Consider the following 26,439-nt stretch of genomic DNA (forward strand, 5'->3'; position numbering starts at 1 on the left):
AGCTCAATTTGACTTACTGTACTTTTTTCCTTAGAATTTCATGTCATCTATTTGCAACAGTCTTTTCGAAGCATTGTTTCCTGGCTCTTCCTACCCGACTAGATTTTCAGCTTTAACCATTTTAGGCTCAATAGCTGACATTTTTCCTGTGCCTGAAGGTAAGTTTTCAATAATGTTTGGGGAAAGAATTTGTTTTCCTGCAAAACATACTTTTCCAATATTTTGTTTTAGTTGAAGTTTCAGGTTTGTTGTCTTTTGTTTAGATTCTAATGGGAGGCGTTAGTCTCAGTATATACTTCTTATTTAGACAGCAAAGTCAGTTTGCTAGTAAGGGACATAAGGGAGAGAAACTTTTCAGTGATCATTACTTGCCAACCCCAAACTGCAGCTTTCATGGGTTATGCTTATTATAGAAGAGTTGCTGTCCTCACCTCCCTGATTCATGTGTTGCTGTTTTAGGATAGTGCCCAAGCTGTTCTTTCTTTCTTTTTTTTTTTTTTTTTTTTGTCTTTTTCTAGGGCCGCATCCTTGGCACATGGAGGTTCCCAGGCTAGGGGTCCAATCAGAGCTGTAGCTGCCGGCCTACACCACAGCCACAGCAACATGGGATCCGAGCCACGTCTGCAACCTACTCCACAGCTCACGGCAATGCTGGATCCTTAACCCACTGAGCAAGGTCAGGGATCAAACCTTCAATCTCAGGGTTCCTAGTCGGATTTGTTAACCACTGAGCCATGACAGGAACTCCCCAAGCTGTTCTTTAAAAATTAAAATAATAATAGTTTCTGTTATCTATAACATTCCTCAGTGAGTCCTTGTGGTTAAAATGTGGTTTCCCTATATGTTATCTGTTCTATACGTCTCAGTCAGGTTTCGGAAAGGCAGTATAAAGAAGTCATTTCCAGGCATTCTTGTTTAATCATAACCTTTGTTTCTCCTTCTGTGAGGTACTCAAACGATGAATATTTACTTCCTTCTTTGAGCCGTTTTATTTTCCTGTTTGACGAGAAATGATTATTTTTCTCCCCGTACATGAGTATATATGTATTTTAGTGTGGATTTCTCATTTGTGCCCAGTCCTCCTTAACTGCAGAGAAACAGGAAAATGCCTTGCTCTTTTGGACGCAATGACCAAAGAACCCAGGGAGCTTTACACCATAGTTGGATTTTTTTTTTTTAATTTAAATTTTCAGGTGAAGTATAATTTTTTGGCAGGGAGATTGTTATTTGCTGTTAATACAGGCTTGCTTCATTTGAAGAAAACCATTTTTTTCTTTAAGAAAAACCAAGTTTTTGTTTTGAAAAAGTTGAAACCCATAGCGAAGTTTTAAGAATAGTTCCGTGAACTAATAGCAAAGTTTCAAGAATAATTCAGCCATGTACCCTCTACCTAGATTCGTAAGTTATTATTTTGCCATGTTAGCTTTATCTCACTCTTATTAATTTTCTAATCCCAACACAATGATCGAATTCAGGAATTAATGTTGATACAGTGCTGTTATACAGAATCCATATTCAAATTGTACTAGTTGTCTGATGAATGGCTTTTTATAGGAAATTTTTTTTCCCCACAATCTAGGAACCAATCCAAGATCACACATTACATTTTGTTGCTGTGTCTTGAGCCTCTTTCAATGTGGAGAGTTTCCTATTTCATGACATTAACAATTTGGAAAAATGTATCTCAGTTTGAGTTGGTCTTATTGTTTTCTTATGACTTGATTCAGATTATGCATTTTGGGCAGGAATACTGCATAATGATGTGATGGTTTGTCTCATAATTCATGATCATAAGTTTGATCACCTGATGAGGATAAGTGTAGTAGGCCAAAAAATGATCAAGGAACTCACACCAAATCCTTAGTATCTATGAATGTGAGCCTTACGTAGAAGGGGCGGGCTTTGTAGATATGATTAAGTTAAGGATCTTAAAATGAGATAATCTTGGATTATCTGCATGGGCCTAAATGCCACTGCAAGTGTTGTTACAAGAGAGAGGCAGAGGGAAATGTGACGAAAAGAAAAGGAGTTACTGTGTCAGTGGAGGCAGGGGTTGGAGTGGGGTGGCTATAAGCCAGGGAATGCTGGCAGCCACCAGCAGGGGAAAGAGGCAGGACTGAGTTCTTCCTTGGAACCTCAAGAATGAGCATGACCCTACGGACACCTTGGTTTCAGACTTTTGGCTTTCAGAACTGTGAGAAGATAGATTTCTGTGGTTATAAGCCACCAAGGTCATGGTAATTAGTTACAGCATCTATAGAAAATGCACACAGGAGTAGCCATCAGTTTAGGGAATTTCAGTGGTGCTACAGCTGAATTTAGAAAATAAGGTTTTACCTGAGAGTGATCGATTATCCATTTAACAAAAAGTCTTCTGTACACTTACTCTATTTATAGTTGCATCTAGGTATATGGAAAAAAACTAGGCTGAATTATATTGGTAATTTTTCAATTGAGAGAATAGCTTAATATATTTGAATGTATTGTATAAATGAAAAACGTGCATCATCTTCCCAATGAATGAGTCATAGACTTTGGCAGTGATGGATGTCACGGTAATGATGTTAATTAAGCAGCTGGGAAGTGATGCAAATAGAGTAACCCATGCTGTATCCATTCACTGTAAAGGAGGCTGGAGAGGCCGGACTGTGAAGTACAGGATGGGAAATGTGAATTCCTTTTTCGTTGCCTTTTTTTGTTTGTTTTTTGTTTTTGTTCTTGTTTTTGTTTTTGTTTTTTTTGGCTGCACCATGCAGCAGCTTGATGTGGGATCTCAGTTCCCAGACAAGGATTGAACCTGGGCTGAACCAGTGAAAGTACTGAGTCCTGACCACTAGACAACCAGGGAACTCCCTGTATATTTATTCTTCATCCTTACTTAAAGAGTGTTAATGTAGGCTTTTATATTATTTCATAGAAGAACTGTGATCTGGGATTAGTAAAATTTTTTTTTTTGCCATTCCTCAAGTATGTCCTAGTGCAAGAAGAATAAGGCATATGCATCTATCTCATTTGGAATCAAATGTCACAGTATTCATAGTAAGAAATTGGATTCTACTAGATGAAAAGGGTTTGTTCAGCAAATATTTGTTTAGTGCCAAGGATATGCAGTGTACAAAACAAGGTGCTTCCCAGTCTTTAGCTTAGATTTTAGTGACAGGAGGTAGTAGTAAATTAACAAGTAATACAAAGAATTTCACATAGAGATAAGTGATATGAACAAATATTTCAAGAAGAGAAGGTCAGGGGAAATAAAAGAATGCCTGGGAGGTTGGGAGTACTAGCTGTTTGATGCAATGGTGTCAGAGAAGGCTTCCCATTTGTGCAGAGCTCTTTTTTTTTTTTTTTTTTTTTTTTGTTGTTGTTGTTGTTGTTGCTATTTCTTGGGCCGCTCCCACGGCATATGGAGGTTCCCAGGCTAGGGGTTGAATCGGAGCTGTAGCCACCGGCCTACGCCAGAGCCACAGCAACGTGGGATCCAAGCCGCGTCTGCAACCTACACCACAGCTCACGCAACGCCAGATCGTTTACCCACTGAGCAAGGCCAGGGACCGAACCCGCAACCTCATGGTTCCTAGTTGGATTCGTTAACCACTGCGCCACGACGGGAACTCCTGTGCAGAGCTCTTAAACAACCAATGGATTAAAGAAGAACTCACAAGGGAAACTAGAAAATACTTTAAGAGGAAAGAAAACAAAACCACAACTTATCAAAATTTATAGGATGAAGCAAAAGCAGCACTAACAGGGAGATTTATAACTATAAATGCCTACACGAGAAAAGAAAAAAGATTTCAAATCAGTAACCTAACTTTATACCTCATGGAATTAGAAAAAGAAGAGCAGATTTAACCCAAAGCTACTGGAGGAAGGAAGGAAGTCATAAAGATGAGAATGGAGATAAGGGAAATAGACAGCAGAAAAACAATGTAGAGAATCAACGAAACCAAAAATTGTTTTTTTAAAGATCACCAAAATTGACAACGTTTTAGCTGTGCTGACTTTTTTTTTTAAGGAAAAAAAGGGTACAAATAACAGAAATAAAAGTAGACACATTTCTACTGACCTTAACAGAGATAAAAAGGGTTATAGACAACACCGTAAACAATTGTATTTCTAATAAATTAGATAAGGTGGATGAAATGAACAGATTCCTAGAAACATACAAATTGCTGACTCAAGAGGTAGAAAATTTGAACAGACCTATAATAGATAAAGAGATGGAGTTAGTAACCAGAAGCCTCTCAGCAAAGAAAAGTTCGGGGAGAGTGGCTCATACTGGTATATTCTACCGAACATTTAAAGAAGAATTAACACACTCCTTATCAAACTTTAAAGAAATTGGAAAGGAGGGAACATTTCCTAACTCATTCAACGAAGCCAGCGCCAGTGTCGCTCTGATACCAAAGCCAGGCAAAGATAACCACATCAAAGAAAACTACAGCCTGTATCTTTTATGAATATAGATGCAAAAATTCTCAACAAAATTCTATTAGACCAAATCCAACAGCATCGCAGGAGTATTATACACCAGGACTAAGTAAGTGGAGTTTACCCCAAGAATACAAGAGTGTTTCAATAAGAAAAGATAGTAAATTTAATATAGGACATTAGAATGAAGGGGGAGAAAACCCTTGATAATCTCAATCAGTGCAGAGAAAGAATTCACAAAATTCAACACCCTTTCAGATAAACACTTAGCAAACTAGGAATAGAAGAGCACTTCCTCAGTATGATTAAAGGGACATTCATGAACAGCCCATAGCTAACACCATATCCAGTGGTGAGAGACTGAAAGCCCCTTTCCTATCATCAGGAACAAGGCACAAATGCTCATTTTCACTGCGGTGTACTAAGAGTTTTAGCCAGAGCAGTTAGGCAAGAAAAAGAAATAAAATGTGTCTGAACTGGAAAAGAAGCAGATTTGAGCAGAGAGGTGAACGGATTGACAAAAAAGGTCATTAGCAATTTCACAGGGTTGGGCTAATTTGTTAAGATTAAATAAGACACTCGGAGTTCCCGTCGTGGCGCAGTGGTTAACAAATCCGACTAGGAACCATGAGGTTGCGGGTTCAGTCCCTGCCCTTGCTCAGTGGGTTAAGGATCTGGCGCTGTGAGCTGTGGTGTAGGTTGCAGACACGGCTTGGATCCTGCGTTGCTGTGGCTCTGGTGTAGGCTGGCAGCTACAGCTCTGATTCAACCCCTAGCCTGGGAACCTCCATATGCGGTGGGAGCGGCCCAAGAAATGTCAAAAAGACAAAAAAAAAAAAAAAAAAGAAAAGAAAAGACACTCACATGCTGATTTATATTGAACAACATTTCTCAAGTTAAACGGAGGAATGTTTTCCAGTATCATGAGAGGTTAATGTTAAATGTTGCTCACATTCTGCTAGGAAACCCATTATTCCCACAGGGTTAGTCTTTTTTTTTTAGGGCTGCACCCGTGGCACATGGAGGTTCCCAGGCTAGGGGTCAAATTGGAGCTGTAGCTGCCAGCCTAGACCACAGCCACAGCAACATGGGATCCAAACCAAGTCTGTGGCCTCCACCACAGCTCTCGGCGATGCCGGATCCTTAACGCACCAGGCAAAGCCACAGATTGAACCCATGTCCTCTCGGATACTAGTTGGGTTCATTACCACTGAGCCACAATGGGAACTCCCCGAGAGGTTTAGTCTTAATTTAACAGTCAAATGGATTTGGTGACTGCCATCACTCTTTAGTGATAGTTTTTCTGTTCATTTCTTGCTTGGCTGAAATTCATCTTTTTTGAGAAGAGTTTTTGGGAAAAGTAGTTCTTAATTTCTTGTACATTCAGAAATGTTTATGTTACTGTTGTAGTTGATACTGGAATAGAATTTTGATAGGCAGATTTTCATCACCCCTTCTTTCCTTGAGAATTTTGCTCTGCTGTCTTCTAGCGCTACCTATTATGGCTTGTGGTGTAAATGAATTGAGCTTTTTGCCTGAATGGCAAAAGAATTACTTCCTTATTGTTGATGCCCAGGAGTGCTTTTAGAATATGTCAAAGTATTGATTATTCTGTGCCAGTTCACCTAAGACATGGTATGACTTTGGATTCTAGATCAAGAAGGTTTATGAAGTTTTTTTTTTTTTTTTTTTTGGTCTTTTTGCCTTTTCTTGGGCCACTCCTGCGGCATACGGAGGTTCCCAGGCTAGGGGTCGAATCAGAACTGTAGCTAGGGGTCGAATCAGAGCTGTAGCCGCCAGCCTACACCACAGCCACAGCAACTCAGGATCCGAGCTGCATCTGTGAGCTAGATCACAGCTCACGGCAATGCCAGATCCTTAACCCACTGAGCGAGGCCAGGGATCGAACCTGCAACCTCATGGTTCCTAGTCAAATTCGTTAACCACTGCGCCACCAAGGAACTCTGGTTTATGAAGAGTTTTTGAAAAAGATACATTCCTAAAGTTGTTTGGATTTGCTTATTTAAAAAATAACTTAGCTATCTTTTTACATAATATATAACCTTCTGGAAGAGAATGAAGTAATTTTAAACAAATTTAAAAAAAAGTTTATTTCTTATTTGGATAACTGTAATATTGTATTACTTTAGTAAAATAAATTAATGGAAACATTGTTTATGGTATTATGGGTAAATTATGAAGTTTGAATTATTGTACTAATTTTGTATACATTTGGCCAAACAACTTTAAAATGTAGATTTTCTTTTCCTTCTATTCATTGTGAACTTTTTTTTTTTCTTTCTCAATTTCTAGGTCAAGTCCAAACAGTGTATCAGCTGAGTCATGATATTGATGTTCATCGTTTCCAAACACTAATAGAATGTTTAACTGGCACTTTTGAAGAAGTGAAAATTTTAGCATTTGATCTTCTAATGAAGTTACCAAAAACAGTTGTACATTTCAGGTATTAGGGCTTTTCTTATGTAAGTGTAAATGTGGTGTTTGCATGAAAACTTTCTATCTCAGCAGATAAGGCAACCTGTGGATTGTCCGGGTTCCTTGCATCTGCCTTCTTACATCTTCTGGGTGTTTGAGTTATCTTAATACCTCTCCTGTTGCAGGTGGTGGGATGGAGAAGTGGGGGGGCTGGGTAGTGTAGAAGGAGGAAATATTGCAGAGAGAAACAAAATTCAAATCAGTGAGCTTTGCTTTTTTTTAAAATTGTTTTGATAAAAAGGGAGATGGAGGAGGTGCAGTAGGTTTTATTGTTTACAAGATTATTCATAGATTTCAGTTAACTGTGGTCTCCCCAGTTCCCCTAGATATGTTAATACTCGATCAAAACACTTCACTTACAGTAAATTGATTTTGTTTAAGATAATCTCCCTGCTTGCTAGACCAAGAAGCTGAGTGTAAATGAGGTAGAGAACAAGTTTCTGATCTTCGAACAAGCAATAGCTGAACTGAGACTGAAACTCAGAATACTTGAGGTTAACACCAGTTTTCTCCCTGGGTGTTCCACCCCACCCCCAGGCCCAGGCTCTTCCTGACGCCTTGCACTTCCCGCCTTGGCTCTGGGGTGCAGGATGGGTCTGCAGAGGACCCTATAGACCAGGCACTAGGCTGTGCCCTTGGGCTTATTCTCTGGGGTCACTGGCTCTGGAGCTTCTCTGTGACTCTCTGTTGGAGCTGTAAATAGGCCAAAGGAGCCTACAGGGGCAGTAGCTGAGCCATGGTCTGGCCTCTGGCTGTCAGGTTCTGTTTAAGGCACAGCAGTGGCAGTGAGGTTCTGTAAAAGTGCATGGCAGAGAGCCCAAGGGGTCTGTTTCCACTACTTCTAGGTGGCTTTTTAAGATCTCAAAGCATCTCTTCTGATTTGGGTTCCAGTTAAGAGGTGCTTTCTAGTGTCCACCCATCCCCATGGTCTTTCAGGTGCCTTGGTGAGCAGAAGCTTCTCTGATGCTTAGGTTGCTAACTTTTGTACTTATAAGAACTTTTAAAGAAGATGCTTTCTCTTTCTGTATCTCCCCTTCCACCAACCCTTTCCTCTTACCATTTGTCGCACTGTAGCCTCGTGTCATATATATATATATCTTATTCCTGGCAAGATTTTTAATAGTATCTGAAGTGGGGAAGTTTTACTATGACACCTGTAAGAAAGGCTGGCCCTTACATGAACTCCAAAGGGCCCTTAGGAGGGGGCTCTGTGTATTTAATTTGATAAACATGTTCCTGGTATATAGATACAAACTGTAGAATTCAGGAAATTTAGTAGAACTTATGTTTTGTTTTAGGATTTGGTGGTTATATATTTGGTCTGGCTTAAAATGATCCTAGGAGTGTATTAAAATGGTCCTAGGAGTAGGCATTCAAGTTTTAAAATATTAGTTGTATATTATATTTTCAGAGTCTTGTGTTGAGTATACCCTGTGTAATATGCAATTAATTTCTTAATGTAGTTAACTTGAAAACATTTTTTGAATACTAGCCTAATCTCTGTAAGACCTATGCATTCATATTTTTAATGGCATATCTTTCTAATATATGAGTTTACTATTTACCTAGTCTATTGCCCTTCTTTCTTTGGAGCTATATATCCAAAGTCTTTGGTAGACCTGAGTTGATGGAACAAAGATGTTATTATTTTAATTAATTACTTAATTAATTTTTGGCCACACCGGCAGCCTGTAGAAGTTCCTGGGTCAGGAATCAAACCCACGCCGCAGTCGTGACCCAAGCCGCTGCAGTGACAACGCCGTATCTTTAACCTACTGTGCCACAAGAGAACTCCTGGAAGACATTTAAAAATATTGGTATACCTATAATCAAATTCAAAATTAAGTTAATGGTTTTTATATTAGTCCCTTATATTAGACAAGGACTAATACTAGTAGGCTCAATATTGTTAAGCAAGGAAACCCTGAGTTCCAATGTAGTAAATATGCAGCTTGTCAACTGTGCAGCTGGGACTAGGATCCATGTCTCTTGTCCTCAGCCCTGTGCCTCTCCGTGCATAATACACTGAACTGTCCTTTGTTCTATCTTCTTTAGCACAGGCTCTGTGAGTGGATGTTTATATGAGATATAGGTGTGGGAGCTCTGAGGCAGAATTTCTAAGGTTGATTTTATCACTATATTTGCCAGAAACAGCCTGGTGATTTTGTAGTTTCATATGTATTTGTACTTTTCTCCATTGAGCTATAGCTGTATGGGGAAGGGAAGGGGTGGGGAGAAGGGCGGGGGCCTGGCGCCCAGGTAAAACAAAGCTGGGTATATGAAAGAACTTCGGTCTGTATAAAAATCATGAAGATGATCTAGTTACAGTCCCAGGAACAGTTCTATGGGGGAAAATATACTTTTGGTGAAGAAAGAGATACTTAGACAAAAAAAAGCTATATCAATATTTAATTTCCCAACTGGAATTATTTTCAAGACCTTCATTACTAGAACTGATTACTAATAACCATTAATTACTACTATGGAAACTCTAGCTTATATTCAGGGTGAACGGGAATTAGTGTTCATATTGAGTTACAGCTGGGCGATCTCGGTTTTAAACGTTTTATTCCTTTAAATTCAGAAATGTTTCAGTGACAGTTACTGAGTCTGTGTTTTATCCTAGGATTCAGAGAAACTACAAGGCTTATTCCAGGCAGCACTAGAGCTCAGCACAAGCACCAAGCCCTATGACTGTGTAACAGCTTCCTACCTACTGAATTTCTTAATCTGGCAGAATGCTCTGCCGTCATCTCTGTCTGTCTACTTAAAAACTCAGCGGGTTGCCCGTGGAGATGGAGATGAGTCTGCTGCTGTGGTGGAAAGTAACACATTAATGGGTTCGTATTGAGTAAATGACCTTTTGCTCTTATTTATCAAAACTAGTATCTTACTCTCTCACTCTTCATATGGTTAAGATATCTAATGGTTAAACATTTACTCTGTGGTTTTTTTGGTTTAAGAGTTTACCAGCATCTACGTATGTCATGACTTTCTTCTTTGCAAGTAAATAGCTTACTCAACTATATTATTTCTAAACAGAGGGTTCATGTTAAATAATAATGTCCATTAATAGAACTTTAATTTAAATATGACCTCTTTCTCTACCTAAAGCGTATTTTTTTTTTTTCTGCAGAAACTTTACTGTGACTATAACCTTGTTAATTCTATACAGAGCAGAGGTCCTCTGTCTGGTGGGGGTTTATGTTTAACTGGCTGTCAGACCCCTACCTTTTATTCTTTCCATATAACCAGTTCCAAAACCTAGGGTCTGAGTTGGTTTAGATCTCATGATTTCAAGCAGATATTTGTTGGGGATTGATGTGCTTAATTTTATGCTAGCAAATCTTCACTTTGGAATTGTACTAGATAAGGACAGATAGGGATTTTTATTAAACAGAAGAGAAGTCAGGTGTAGAAAGAGAATTGAAAATTATTCTCTCCAAGATGATGGGAAAAGTTACAAAAAAGAGAACTAACAATGGGAGAAAATAGGAGGCCATGGATAGATCTGGTGGAAATGTGGCCATAGAGGTGGGATTGAGAGATGACAGTTCCGTGGAAGGTGACATGTACCCAATGCTAATTGCTTCTGGGCTGGGTTTGAAAGGAGACCCTGGTAAGATGATAGGACAAGGTCTGCAGTTGGGGTGAACTAAAGAGTTCATGCTTCTTGGAAAGGCTTTCAAATTCAAGACATTTTAAAACTGTATGAAATATTTCAAACATAAAAAGAGCGTTTAAATATATATAGTATTTAAATAGTAATAATAGAAAAATTTTGCAAGCTTTGTCCCCAAACCAAGTGATAACACCCAGCTTAAGAAGGACACATAAGTTTAAAGCCTCCTCTTTATCCTAGCTCCCTCCCTCCACCATATAATTACTGTCCTCTGTGTCCTATTAATCTTTCACTTTGTTTCTATCAAGATTTTACTTTATTTATTTATTTATTTTTGCTTTTTAGGTCCTCATCCACGGCCTATGGAAGTTCCCAGGCTAGGGGTCTAATGGGAGCTACAGCTGCCAGCCTACACCACAGCCACAGCAATGCGGGATCCAAGCCGCATCTGCAACCTACATCACAGCTCACGGCAACGGCGACGCCAGATCCTTAACCCACTAAGCGAGGCCAGGGATCCAACCCATATCCTCATGGATCCTAGTTGGGTTCCTTAACCAGTGAACCATGAAGGGAACTCCACTATGTATATGTTATTAAACAAGATATTATTTACTTTTACATGATTTTGAATTGTGTATAAACAGTACTATATGTATTATACCAATTTACTACAATTTTTCCTGTTGATGGACTTATTTTTTCTAACTAAAACAATGCCAGTGTAAACATCCATGTATCTATCTTCTAATGCACATGTCTAAGAGTTTATAGTAAACAAAAAATTAGAACAGCCTAGTCATAAAGTATATGCATCTTCAGCTTTACTAGATGATACCAAATAGATTTTTAGATTACATTCCCACCCATCAATAAATTATGACAGTTGTGATGCATCCCATTGTTACTATAACTCCCTTTTGTCAAATTTTAAAATTTAGCAAAATGTCAAATTGTATCTCATTGTGGTTTCATCTGGCATTTTTCTGATTATTAATGTAATTAAGCATCTCTTTACATGTTTGTAAGCTATTCACCTCCCCTCTGTGAAATGCCTTTTTGTGTCCTTTGTTCAGTTTTTGTGGGGTTGTTTGTCATTCCTCTGTTGATTTTTGGAATTCTATATAATAGTCTAAATATGAATAATTTTCTGCCTATACACAACTCTAAAAGTTAAAATATAACCCTCTCCTTCTGAGTGGTGAGGGGAGACATTTGCTGTGCTGAGATATCCACAAGCAAAAGAACTAAATTAGACCCAGTGCCTCAAACCATATTAAATTAGCTTAAAATGGATCAAAGAGCTAAATGATAAAACTCTTAGTGGAAAACGAGGTATAAATCTTTGCGATCTTGAATTTGGTAATAGTTTCTTAGATATGACACCCAGAGCACAAGCAAATTAAAAATAGATATATTGGACTTATCAAATTAGAAAATTTGTGTATCAAGGCCTCCATCAAGAAAGTGAAAAGACAGCCCGCAAAATGGGAAGAATATTTGCAAATCTTTTATCTGTTAAGGGACATGTATCTATACTATACAAGAACTTTTACAACTCATTAATAAAAGGACATAACCAGAATAAAAAATGGACAAAGAATCTAAATAGAGGGTGCTCCCATTGTGGCACAGCGGAAATGAATCTAACTGGTAACCATGAGGTTGCGGGTCCATCCCTGGTTTCACTCAGTGGGTTAAGGATCTGGTGTTGCCGTGAGCTGTGGTGTAGGTCGCAGACGCAGCTCGGATCCCATGTTGCTGTGGCTGTGGCTGGCAGCTGTAGCTCCAATTCGACCCCTAGCCTGGGAACTTCCATATGCTGAGGGTGTGGCCCTAAATAGCAAAAAAAATAAAAAGAATCTAAATTGACTCCAAAATCTAAATTTAAATCTAAGAAATCCAAATTTTAAGTAGACTCCAAAAGTGATGAATATGAGCAATAAACATGAAAAAAGCTCAACATCATTAGCCATTAGGGAAATGCAAATCAGAATCGCAATAAGAAAGCACTTCACACTCAGTAAGATGGTTATAATAATAAAAAAAAATGATGATAAGAGTTCTCTTGCAGTATAACTGGTTAAGGATCCAGGGTTGTCACTGCAGTGGCTTGGGTTGCTGCTGTGGTGCAGGTTCAGTTCCTGGCCCAGGAACTTCCACATGCCACACGCATGGCCCCCCTCAAAAAAGAAAAAAAAATGATGATAACGAGTGTGTATCTGGATGTGGAGAAATTGGATCCCTCATATACCGTTGTTGGGAATGTAAGATGGTCCAGCCCCTTTGTAAGACAGTCTAGGTGTTTCTTAGAAGGTTAAACATAAAAATTACACTATGACTCTATAGTTGCACTTTTGGAAATTGTCTTAGTCAGCTCAGGCTGCTGGAACAAGATACCATAGATTGCGTGGCTTAAACAGCAGACATTTATTTCTCACAGTTCTGAAGCCTGGGAAAGTCAAGATTGAGGTGCCAGCAGATTTGGTTCCTGGTGAGACCCGTCATCCTGGCTTGTAGACAGTAGCCTTCTGGCTCTGTGCTCACACAGAGGAGAGAGCAAACTCTGGTTGCTCTTCTTTTTATAAGGATACTACTCCCATCATGAGGATCCTGCGCTCATGACCTCAGCTAAACACACTGACTTCCTAAAGATTACACCTTTAAATGCCATTGCGTTGGGGGTTAGGGTTACAGCATGAATTTGAAGGGAGCAGGGGAACACAAACATTCAATCCATAATGGGCATATACTTAAGAAAAATGAAAACTATATCTAAGTAAAAACTTGTGCATGATGTTCATAGCAGCATAATTTGTAATAGCCCCAAAGTGGAAATAACTTCCATGTCCGTCAGCTGATATATGGGTAAAATGTGGTATATATGTGCAATGGACTTTATTCAACCATTAAAAGTTATGAGATATTAATCCATGCTACAACATGGGTGAACTTTGAAAACAATATGCTAACGTGAAAGAAGCTTACATATTGTGAGTCTGTTTATATGATGTGTCAAGAATAGGCAGAAAATTGTAAGTGCTTGCCCAGGGCTGGGGAAGGTGAGGGGTGCAGGGAGGGGACTGACTGATAACGGGTGGGGTATTTTGAGGGGGAGAAGGACAATGTTCTAAAGTTCACTGTGGTGGTGGTTGCATATCACTGTGAGTATCCTCAAAAACATTGACAAGTACAGTTTATAAATTGTATGCTATGTGAATCCTATCTCAGGGAAGCCTTTACTTCAAAAAATCTGTCGAAATAGCATTTGGCACATGGGCCTAGGGTCTGATAACCCAGGCAGAGGATGTCTAGGAGGCATGATCTAGAAGGAATGCTGTCAATGGACCCAGGAAGTTAGGGGAAAGACAGTCTTAACTGGAAGTGGATGACAGGCTGGATAACTTTGAAAGATCTCTTTTTTTCATTCAAAACCTCTAGTATAAAGTTCAGTTGAGTCGGGTGTTTTTGTGAGAACTGTTCTGCTATTTCCAAACTTATTTTTTTTTTGTCTTTTTGGGGCCCCACCTGTGGCATATGGAGGTTCCCAGGGTAGGGGTTGAATTGGAGCTACAGCTGCCAACACAGCAACTCGGGATCCGAGCTGCGTCTGTGACCCACATCATAGCCCATGGCAACACCGGATCCTCAACCCACTGAGCAAGGCCAGGGATTGAATCTGTGTCCTCATGGATACTAGTTGGGTTCGTTAACCACTGAGCCACAGCGGGAGCCCACAAACGTATTTTTAAACTGGCGTTATTTTGATATTTTGTTGGCTTTTTCTAGTTATCAAATGCTTGTTGGAAAATCTTGAGGAAGAAGTATCTCAGGCTGAAAATTCTCTGCTTCAAGCTGCAGCATCATTTCCAATGTATGGGCGAGTCCACTGTATAACTGGAGCTTTGCGGAAGCTAGCTCTGAAGTAAGTATATCCCCAGCTCTCCTGAATACTCTCTTCTGAGCTTGAAACTCTTATTGGCGTATGATCTGGGAAAGGAATGCATTGCCTTAAAGGTAATTAAAAATCAGATTAAAAAATGTACACATACACACGTATTTTTATGTCTTAAGTATTTCATAGCATAATCTTGAACCTCGTATTCTTTCCATCCCTTTTATCTATTAATTCCCATTTTGAAAACATGACTACTTTTGGTTTTAGTATAAATTTCCCTGCCATCCTTGTTGTAGCAGCCTGCAGTTGGCGAGTGAGTGGAGAGCCGTGGTGGGGAAGCTGCTCCTGCTGTCCTACAGGCTTTCCGCTGTGGTGTCCCCAGTCATTCAGAGCTCCTCCCCAGAAGGCCTCATCCCCATGGACACTGATGCAGGTCAGTAAACAGAGAAAGCTAGAATGATTGTATGGTTCCCCTAAGAATTTATTTGGAGTAATAAAGAGGCTAAGTGGGGGGTGGGGGGAGAGAAATTATTGTTAGGATTGGTGATATTACTGCTCTTTTTAGTAATATTTAGGAATATTTTTAACTATTAAAAAAGACCCAAAAGAAATAAATAGCCAGATGATGAGCAAGGTACTCCCTCCTCTGGGTTTTATAATGACCTCATTTCAGAGTCCAGCCTACCAGGGTTGTATTCTGACTGGGACTCGGGGAACAGGCAGTAGAAATTGGTGAGGTGAGCAGTTGATGGGGATCCGTTAGAGAAAGCAACTTGTTAGGAATCTGGAATAAGCAAAGACCATTTGACATACAAAGAACATTTAATTAAAAAAAAAAATTGGAGGAGATACTCAAAATGCCCAGCATTGAGCTCATGAACTTTCTATCTTTTCTTTCCCAACCCCTGTTTCTTTGCAAATGGCCCTACCAGAGACCCACTTATGCAAGTCAGAAGCCGAGGGCTGCTTGCTTTGCTCCTTCCATCTAGCCTGTCTCCACATTCTTTCAGTGATGCCCCTTAAATGGCTTTCAAATCTCTTTTCCTTTTATCTGCGTCGTCTTACCTTACTGCAGGCTTTTATCCTCTCTCGTTTGGGCAACTCTAGGTTCCCCACCTCTACTCTTCTCTCCTCCCATTTCCTTTTTACTACGATCCAAGGTAGTCTTTTCTAATCATATAATCCATCATGTTACACACAGTCTTTACTTAACCCTTGTGCTCTGCCCACCTCCTCTTCCCTTTCTTTAGTTAGTAACCAGGGCCTGTAAGAGTTTCACTCATGGTCTTGCCGGTCTTGTCTCTTAGCACCCTCCCTTTCCCATAGATTTCTCCTTTACGGAGTTGTTGCAGTTTAGTAAGGGTACCGTCTGTATTTTCCTCCCTTGCGCTTAGTATAGTGCTTGGCAGGAGTAGGTATACAATGAATAATTGTTATAATGATAAAATCATTGAAGGAACAATTCGTGAAAGTAGAGGTGAATTCAGCGCCTGGGATGCTCTCGGTGGCCTCTGTATACCACATCCCCCCTTACCTGAGGCCTGAATGTTCCAAGACCCTCCAGTGGATGCCTGATAGTGCAGATAGTACCAAAGTCTACACAGACTATGTTTTTTTTCCTATACATTCATACCTATGGTAAAACTTACTTTATCAATGAGACACAGTAAGGGAATGAACAACGGTAACCAGTAATAAAATAGAACGTTATAACAATGTACGGTAGTGCAAATTATGTGAATGTGGTCTCTTTTATGTTTCTCTGTCAAATATCTTTCATTCCGTGTGCTGGTTAATGATCACTAACATGATGCGGTTGTCCTGCCTGCTCATGGTTCCATCCCGTTGGGCTGTGGTGAGGTGCAGATGGGCTGGATGCGTGCTGGGTGGCGTGACGGTGGCTACAGCGATAGATAGCTGGAACTCATATGCCGCAAAAAAAAAAAAAAAAAAAAAAAAAAAAAAAAAAAAAAACTTTAAATATTTTGACTGTGTCATTTGTGATGATGTGGGATGATGAGATGCCCACACGATGAGATGAAATGAGGTGAATGACATAGGCCTTGTGGTAGGCTTCTCTTGACCTCCTGGCGATGCGTCAAAAGGAGATTATCTGCATTAAGTGATCCTGGATCATTGAGCTATGACGAGGTTGATAGCCAGATGTCAGCGGCAGACGATATGGTTGGTCAGGGATCCTGGGTAGGATGGAGAGATTTTGTCTTGCTATTCAGAACAGTGTGCAATTTAAAACTTATGGATTATTTCCAGAGTTTTCCATTTAATATTTTCAGACTGTGGTTGACCAAAGGTAACTGAAACTGTGGATAAAAGGGAGGGGGGATTACTGTACCTGTACTACAAGGGGCTGAAGGGATTGGCCATTAAAGGTATGTACTAACATGGTGGAGTTCCTGTTTTGGCGCAGCGGAAACAAAACTGACTAGTATCCATGAGGACACAGATTCGCTCCCTGGCCTCGCTCAGTGGGTTAAGGATCCGGCGTTCCCATGAGCTGTGATGTAGGTTGCAGATGCAGCTCGAATCTGGCATTGCCGTGGCTGTGGTGAAGGCCAGTGGCTGCAGCTCTGATTCGACCCCTAGCCTGGGAACCTCCCTATGCCACTGGTGCAGCCCTAAAAAGAAATAAAAAAAAAAGTTAGATACTAACATGAATGTTCTTTGAACACCTAGAAACTCATGAAGTAAGTTTACATTTGGTATTGAAATAAAGTTTTGTGAATGCATTTTGAAGCACAAATGAGAGACATATTCAAAACATTGAGTTATTAAACACGCACTGCACCACACAGCACAATACTTTGGGCTGTAATTAAAGCAATCTAGAGTTGTGTGGTTGTATAGAAAATGTTACGATTTGTTCTTTACTAAAAATGAGTTGAAAGTTGGTGATGGTTTGTGATACTAAGACACATTTCTTTATTTTGGCTGATAGTCTAAATACTAAAATTTGTTGGTTTAGTTTTCCTACTTCAACAGCGCACAGGAATAGGGAACATTCAGTTTTATAGCTAATGTTTGAATCAGGCAAGTACCAGTATATTCTGGATGAGAAATCTTGAATGATGTCACAGTTGCGGGTGGGCCCTTCAGAGATGCTAAAATTCTGTGTGTTAGTAAAGTATCTGTCAGTCTCAAAAACTGTCTATGGCCCACTGACTTTTCCTTAATTTTGCCTTTTCTTTGTTCTTCTGGTTGTCTGCATTTTTTCTTATATCTTTCCCATATCATTTGCCATGCATTCTGAATTCTTTGAAACAAGTCTCCCTGATAGCCACAGGTAGGCTTCTTAAAATTTTATTCTGATCATCCCTCTTTTGTCTTATTATTTCTGTGGTTTCTTTTTGGGCCAGTGTTACTTTTTCATAGATGTTGAAATTTGTTTTTGGCAAAATGTCATGGAAGCCACAAATGAGCATAAGGTGTTGGCTGATTCATTATGATGGCAGTTTGTATTTCCCTTAATACCTAAAGTATAGGTGTATAGAATAAGTATACAGTAAATACCAGTTCTTTGATTCGTTGATTGTTTTCAGATAATTGCTTGTTACTTTTCTTTTAAAATCTGAGCCTGGGAGTTCTCTTGTGGTGTCGTGGGTTAAGAATCTGGTATTGTCACTTCAGCAGTTTGGGTCGCTGCTCTGACGTGGGTTCGATCTCTGGCCCAGAAACTTACACATGCCGCAGTGTAGCCAAAAAGGGGAGAAAAAAAATCCAAGCCTGGCTAGCTCTTCATTACCTAGTCATCCATAAATTCCTTCAGCCCATGTTATTGAATCTCTGCCATGAGCCAGTTTCTGTTCTAGGCACTGGCCACTCAGCAGTGAACAAAGAATTGCATTCATGGAGTTTACATTTCCAAATCTAGGGAGTGCTTAAGGAATGAAAATGAGGTTTCATATAATACTAGGACTGTAAATCATACTTAGAAAGCAGTATATTACATATGCATTTCAAAGTCAAATGTGGAGTCTTCATGATATTTCTGGGCTATAAAAGATTGTTTCTGTTGGTAGTGGGGTTTCTTCTTAAAATTAATTGCAATTCGTTACCGTTCCTTCATCTGATTGAGATTCTTAGACAACACGAAGAAGAACAACGTTAAGTGAGATGGGCAGCCTTTGTCCTGTGGATAGTTTCTGTTGTCTTTTTTGGTCCAGTCTTCACCCTATTTAAAATATTTGCCATATTTTAAAAGTACACTCAAGTGTCATGAAGATCTGACATAAATAATTTTCACATTATCCATCCTGTGAGCCCCTTCTAATAGCGCTAATTATCAAGCATTGAAAATTACAAAAATTTTGAGGGGAAGTATGCTCAAGGCAAATCTGCCTATGATATGGAAAAGGGATTTTCTATACTCTCATCTCTCTCCTTCAGAGTCAGCAAGCCGCTTACAGACGATTCTGAATGAGATTCAGCCACGAGATACTAATGATTATTTCAATCAAGCCAAAATTTTGAAAGACTGTGATAGCTTTGATTTGGAGGCCTTGCATGCCAGTGTACCGAATATTGATACTTCTGCAGAAGTCAAAGGTATGTATATATCAAATCAGTACCATAGTCAGTATTTGAGTGACTATGATACTCAAGGTATCATCCGTGCAAAGGTGCAAAATGCCCCCTTTCTGTATAGTCAATTGGAGGCTACAGATGTGTGCAGGACATTTCTAGAAAATAAAGTCTTCCTTGAGCTTATAGATGATTTATTTTAGGGAATGAGTTTATAAGATTTTTACCAGAAAATGATGTGCCCCAGTGCAGCGTTTAAGGTGCTTCAACAAAAAGCCTTTGGGTGCTGAAACCTGTCTTGACGGCCAGGTGATGGTGGAACAGTGATGCACAGTGAACCCAGGTTTGGGCAGCAGTCTGCTCCTCCCAGTGATATGGTTCAGCTGTGAGAGTCCTTAGTCAGGCTGCTTTTGCAAGGAAACAAACTTTATGACTCACTAGAATGTGATCTACTCTGTTGTACCAAGCCTCCAAAATTCAAGTTCTTACTGCTTGTTTTCTCATTAGTTGTTCTTTTGTAATTTCTGTCGTGCTGTAGAAAGTCATCAGAAGCAGTAATATCTTACTGATTTATAACGTATTCTACATCCTCCACTAGATGGAGATATTGTCTCATGAAAACTTTTTTTTTTCTAAAATTAAACGAAGTAATGTATGCTTGTTACAATAGTTGCAAATAATATGAACTAAAAACAAATTAATTTTGTTTTCTTTCATTTCTTTATTTCCTCCCCAATCCCACTTCTTCCCTTTTTAGTGTATATCATTTTAGACCTATTTTACGTATTTAAGTGTATGGACATTTATCCTTTGAGTTTAGTGGGCTTTTAAAAGATCAATGGGATCATGTTATAAAGATTGTTTTGTTAACTTCACTTTTATTTTTATTTTTTTTAGGGCCACACCTGCGGCACACGGAAGTTCCCAGGCTGGGGTCGAATTGGAGCTGTAGCTGCCGGCCTTTGCCACAGCCACAGCAATGCTGGATCTGAGCCATGTCTGTGACCTACACCACAGCTCATGGCAGTGCCGGATCCTTAACGAACTGAGCGAGACCAGGGATTGAACCTGTGACCTCCTGAATTCTAGTCGGGTTCGTTACCACTGAGCCAAAACAGAAACTCCTTGACTTTTAGATTTAATGGCTTATTTTTTTTTTTTTTTTTTTTTTTTTTTTTTTTTTTTAATATCAGCACTAAAATACTACTAAAGCTAGAAAAAGAGAATAAGGATTATTATAGCTTATTGACCATGGAATTTAAATAATATTTTGAAAGTCCTATCCTGTTCTTTTACTGATATGGCAGCCAGCCCCCATCACCAAAACAAATAATGAAATATATTTATTAGAGTCATATTTTACAGATGATTGAGGGACAGAAAGAGTTTATTGCATTAATTTCCAAAGGTTAGACTTCGGTTTGAGGGATAGTGTTGTGTTCTATTTTTAAATTTACTTTGAAAATAGTACATTAAAAAAATACTTAGCGTGATTCCTACTCATAGCACATGCCCAACAAATGTTTGTTATTTTTTCCTGAATAAATATAGCATATGACAAATTGGTTTGTTCAAGTTGATTATTCTTGGGGAAATTATGAATAAGCTTGTTCTGAGAAACCTGGGATGTGAGTAATCAAGTGGCGAATGTTGCAATAGTTTTTTTTTTTTTTTTTTTTTTTTTTAAGGTAAAGAAGGAAAAACATGTGATGTAACTGCTCAAATGGTGCTGGTATGTTGTTGGCGAAGCATGAAGGAAGTCGCTTTACTCTTAGGCTCCCTGTGCCAGCTGCTCCCATGCGGTCTGTGCCACAATCTCCTGATGGATTATTGACAGTGGAGCAGGTAGGGTAGATGTTTATTCCACCTGGTTTAATTTCTGGTCAAGGCATAAATCACAAACTTATTTATCACCCACCTGAAAAACTTTTAAAAATTTCTTCTTGAATAAAATCTTACAGATGTCAACCGAAGAAAGTTCTCTAAAGTGTAGAAATTAGACCTTGCAGTACATTTCAAAACTGTGGCCTTTTTAGAAACATTGTACTTTTTCTAAGTTATGTTAAATAATGGTAGATTTTTATTTCACTTTTAACCTCAATCTGATCATTTGAAATTTTTATTTCTCCATTTAACACACACAAACTTTAAATTGAAATGAGACCTTCTATTTAGTAAAACTTCACATGCCCATCAAATTTTGCAAAAAAAAAAAAAAGTACTATGTTAGTTGATTATGGATTTCTTGTTTCCCTCTACATTGATGATGATAAAGTTGTAGTTGCTTGGGGTTTTTTTGGCTGACTTTTATTTTTAAGACCACAAAGTTAGTTCACCATCTGGGACTTTTCAGGCAACTTGAGTGCTGTGTTTACAAGAAATTAGTCTACCACAAGCATTTCATTTAGAAATATTTTAGATTTATTAGATTTCTGTTTTCAATTGATTCCCTCTTCCTTTCCATAGGGCTTCAACAAATCCATTTCCCACCATTTCCCAGCAAAGATATATAACATGTTCTTTCATTTTTAACCTTTTCCAAGTAAAGATGATTTCTTCCATCGGGTGTTACAACATTTAAGAACAACACAAATATTGTAGTATGCTAATGTTCATTATTTCTATAATAACCATGTGACTGGTTTCGTGGAAATACTGCTAATGTTTTTATTCTCACACTCTCTGTGGCTGATGTGCTTGCATCTGGATAACAGCTGGGCCCCTGATGTTGCAAGGCTCTGAGATGGAGGACGGCGAAAGGGAACAGGACACTGCCAGCATCGTTATGTTCCTTATTCTCTTCCAAATCAAATAGGCGTCAGTGACCTAGAGTTACTTGCAGTCATTGCCGGTGACTGGCTAGAGTGCCAATGCCAACATCTTTGCTGAGGAATCCAGCTATGATTAATGATTACTTCACTGATGTGAAGTAAACATGTGCTAGAGCCCCTTGACTTCTCAACTTTTCAAGGACAACTTAAAATATCCAGTTTTCTGGGTTTGTTGGCTAGTGTTCAAAAAAAAAAAAAATTAAGGAAACAGATTTCTCTTTTACTGTAGCTGAGAAAGACCTGAAAGCGTCCTGCAAAAATCATTTTGCCTTGACACCTTTACAGAGCACCCCAGTCTTACAAAGTTATGTGGGATATCCATGTTAAAATTGTGAATTAATTTTTAAATGCAAATTAATATAAAATAGCTATTTGTAAAAACAACAACAGTAATGAAGGGAGGCTCTTATAAACCAAAGAACTCTTCTAATGACTGTTTTCTTGAGTAAGAAATAGAATCCATAGGCGTTCCCATCGTGGCTCAGCAGTTAAAGAACCAGACTAGTATCCATGAGGACACGTGTGGCTCGGATCTCAAGTTGCTATGGCTGTGGTGTAAGCCAGCAGCGGCAGCTCCAACTTGAGCCCTGGCCTGAGAACTTCCATGTGCTACACATGCGGCCCTATAAAGTCCAAAAAAAAAAAGAGAAAGAAATAAAATCTTGTTTTTCTGTAAAATGCCCATTTCCATTCTAATGAGATCATCTCTCCACGTCACCTTTTCTGTGGTGACCCCACATATATATGCTTGAGAGGAAATTCATGACTGAATGAGTGCCTAAGAGTGTGTGTGATAGCACTATTCTGACACTGAAACTATGCCCTCTGTGGAAAATTTTAGGCTTGATCATGCTAAATTTTACTTTAAAAATGCCTCAGTTTAGGAGCATTTAGTCAATGAGAAATGAAAGTCATCAAGACGTTAGCATTATTCATATTATTAGAGAATTCCTGCTTTTAAACATTAAAATTTTGCTCCATGAAATTCACTTAAACTAAACGCATTCCCATGTACTCAGTACTTTTAAGAGATGGAAATAGCAACATTGGAGGTTTGGGATTAGCATGTGCACAGTGTGGCATATAAAATAACTGGCCAACGGGGACTGGCTGTATTGCACAGGGACCTCTACCCAGTATTCGGTGATGATCTATATGGAAGAGAATCCGAGAAAGAATGGATATGTGTTTATGTTTAACTGAATCACTTTGTTGTACAGCAGAAATTATCACAACATTGTAAATTAACTACACTTCAAGAAAACTTTAAAAAGATGAACAAAAAGTTAAAATAAATGACAGAGAAGAAAGTAGTTTACTCTGGAGTGGCAGGGCCATACCTAAGGTCTCCCTTCCAAGGGCATAGTCGCCCTGGCATTGCTAGGTCTTCTGTGCACCAGGAGGAAAAGCTACTAATTTAAGTCAGCAGCATCGGTGAATGTGACCACAACAGACCTGCAGATAGTCGCTGGAGTGACTTGCAGGTGGAATGCTCCCTGTTGTGGGGGGAGAATTTGGAACATGGATTTCTTATCCCCAAGAATCGTAATAACTGATCTTTTCTCTTGATGGACAAAAGAAGCTTTTCTTTACAACCTGAAATACTGATGTTCAGTCTGGTGCTTTTCTTGCTTCCCGCTCACCCTTCACCATTGGAAAAGTAACAGGATTCTGTTAGTTTGAAAATTGGGGCCTCTCAAGTAGACAACAGGGAGGATTTCTTTTGAAACTCACTTGCTGATATTACAGCCCTTGGTTACAGGAGTAACATCTTCAGCCCTCAAATGTGAATGTAGTTTATAACAGGCCAGCAGGTAGTGAGCCTCTAATTGGGGGATTTTTGCTGCAGTGTGAGGAGAAGATCTGGTGCACGTTTGTAATTCTGCGTATTCAGAGCTGTAGTCACAGAGCCTTAGAGCTGGAAGGAGCCCAGAGATGATAGTATCCAGCTCCCTTGTACAAGGGGAGACTGAAGCCCTTGGACGTTACCTGATTTGCCCAAGATCACAAAGCTGGTTTGTGGCAGCTCAGGGACAGGAACCCAGTTCTTTTGCTTCCCAGGCTGCGTTCTGACACGACACAGTGCCCCCTTTGTTCTGAATGGCTCATTTAATTTTTCTTTAAATTTAATTTTCCCTGCTTCCCACAGCCAACCAGATTTTTGCACGCAACAGGACAGTCAGGCAACTTGCTACTAAACTTTTAGCAAACAATCCATTTCCCTAGATGACTCCTTGCGAAGCAGTGTGTCCTCTGCAACTTCACCCAGAGGAAAACGTCTTCATTCAGAGGCATGTCTGACTTTCCCCTGCGCTGTAATCACATCATGAAAGGTTCTTTCAGAGTGTCCCATACAAGAGGCAGAGATAAAACCAGCTTTGAGGGATGTAAGTCGAGACCCTTAAAGAGTGAGCAGTGTGTGCAACCTTATCTCTCAGCTTCCTGACTGGTGTGTATCTGGATGTTTTGCTGATGTAGAGCTTTTGCTTGATACATTGTTGGTCCTCTTTCCTTGGGATATGGGATATCCAGGACCTACTGATTTTTTTAAACAACTTCCTCTACCTGGATTATCAGTTCATATGTTTATATAGTTCTCCTAATATTCTTAAAAAGAAGCTTTTGAGTAGATTTTTCACATCTGCTTTCCCCTTCCTAGTGATTATTGCCACAGAAAGGACATGAATAAAAATAATTAGCAACTATTAGAAATTTACAATTTTATTTTTTATTTTTATTTTTTGTCTTTTCTAGGGTCGCACCTATGGCATATGGAGGTACTAGGCTAGGAGCCGTAGCCATTGGCCTTCGCCAGAGCCACAGCAATGTGGGATCCAAGCCACGTCTGCGACCTACACCACAGCTCACGGCAATGCTGGATCCTTAACCCACTGAACGAGGCCAGGGATTGAACCCGCAGCCTCATGGTTCCTAGTCAGATTCGCTAACCACTGAACCACCACGGGAACTCCAGAAATTAACAATTAAAAAAAAAACTCCTACTTTAGAATCTATTGTAGTTTTCATGATGTACATGTCTAGCTGAGTTTATGCATTCCCTTAGTACTTTTGTTACTGTTTTAGATTTTCGTCAGTGGACTGTAAGTGGCATCTGTGTTTTCTAGCATTCATTCATTAAGTCATAAAGAAATTGCTTTTATATTTTCTTTTACCAAAGTTTATCTCTTAGAAATTATGATTAAAAATTGAACGGTACTGTATGCAAGTTTACCATTTTTAAGTTGTGAAATGAGGTTGAGCGTGTAATCACATCACTTAGTCCATGGTGATTTCCTGACTGCCTTACTGCAAGAATGTTGTGGGAACATTAAGAAATATCACATGTGGTTCTCTGACCTCAAAGGGCTTAGGTATATAATAGGGGATATAAGACAGAAATTCATCTAAAACAGTCAGACTAAAAGGCACGTTAAAATGCCACGTGGTTAAGAATTTTCCAGAAAACAAAGAATCAGCGTTCTGTTAGGAAGATATTTTTCTCTCCAAAAACCATCATCGTCTTTGTTATCATTTGTAGGAAGACAATGTTTGGGCTTTGAAGAAATCTCACGTGTTAGTAAGAAATCACTGTAGTGGAGAATATCCAGTGGAAATCATCAGTTATCTTATTGTAGCGGAAACTTTTACAAAGTATTCCATTTAACCAAAGTGGAATTAGAAACTCGTGTCGCCTGGTCTAAGGTTGTAAGAAGTGGCTGTGTCTTAAAGTAAAATTTAAGGTTTAGAGATTAACTCTCACTAGTTGATGACACAAAATAAACATTTAGCAAAACAAAAATTGACATTTAGCAGTATTGACTGCTATTCTCTGCCAGGTACTCTGCTAAATGCTTATATGCGTCGTAGGTTCTAGTACTAGTAAGGAGGCTGAGTAGGGTTCCTGACCTCAGCCGTCTTGGTTCTGGAATCCCAGATCTTAACCACTGTACAGGCTCTTTGCAGAGATGTCCCAGCTGTATACTTCAATCTTTTTGGCTTTCCTAATTTGTAATGTGGGCGGTTAGCCTTGATTTTTCTACTGTATTTTTCTCTATTATCTAGATAAAGGACAAATAACAAAAGTATTTACACTTGTTCTTTGTGGGTTTTATGCTCTCAGTGAGCATTTAGCCACCTTATTTAGTCTGTTGGTGAATTCCAGGTGCCTGGAGACGTGGCAAGTAGCTGTCCTCCCCTGTGGAAATTCATACCCTGTAAATCCATAAAGCATGTCGATTTGCCTGTAGAAAAATAGGTTTTCGGAAAAGATAGAACCAGGATATGCTGAACGTAAAAAGATGATGACTAGAATTTAAAGAATAGAAATCTGTGCCCCTTTTTTCCATTTTCCCATTAGTTCCCTTTCAAAAATTCTTAGGTGTATATTGCTTATTATTTATTACAGAGAATATTTTGTAAAGACAACATCCATATTAAAAGGTTTTGTGAACTTTATTATTATTATTTTTTTTTTGTCTTTTGTTGTTGTTGTTATTGTTGTTGTTGTTGCTGCTATTTCTTGGGCCGCTCCCCGCGGCATATGGAGGTTCCCAGGCTAGGGGTTGAATCGGAGCTGTAGCCACCGGCCTACGCCAGAGCCACAGCAACTCGGGATCCGAGCC

The 26,439-nt window shown here is 39.2% G+C and overlaps 1 protein-coding gene across 1 annotated transcript in view; it reads left to right on the plus strand.

The window, feature by feature from the left end:
- THADA (THADA, armadillo repeat containing) overlaps positions 1-26,439 on the plus strand; it is a 324,874-nt gene that overhangs the window by 28,672 nt on the left and 269,763 nt on the right. Inside the window, 9 exon segments of the mRNA XM_021088406.1 lie at positions 35-158; positions 6,745-6,895; positions 8,983-8,992; positions 9,554-9,767; positions 14,339-14,474; positions 14,744-14,880; positions 18,852-19,010; positions 20,675-20,776; positions 20,779-20,831. Coding sequence (XP_020944065.1) covers positions 35-158; positions 6,745-6,895; positions 8,983-8,992; positions 9,554-9,767; positions 14,339-14,474; positions 14,744-14,880; positions 18,852-19,010; positions 20,675-20,776; positions 20,779-20,831 — 1,086 coding nt within the window.

Source organism: Sus scrofa, chromosome 3 (genome assembly GCF_000003025.6).
Source record: "Sus scrofa isolate TJ Tabasco breed Duroc chromosome 3, Sscrofa11.1, whole genome shotgun sequence".
NCBI classification, from domain to species: domain Eukaryota; kingdom Metazoa; phylum Chordata; class Mammalia; order Artiodactyla; family Suidae; genus Sus; species Sus scrofa.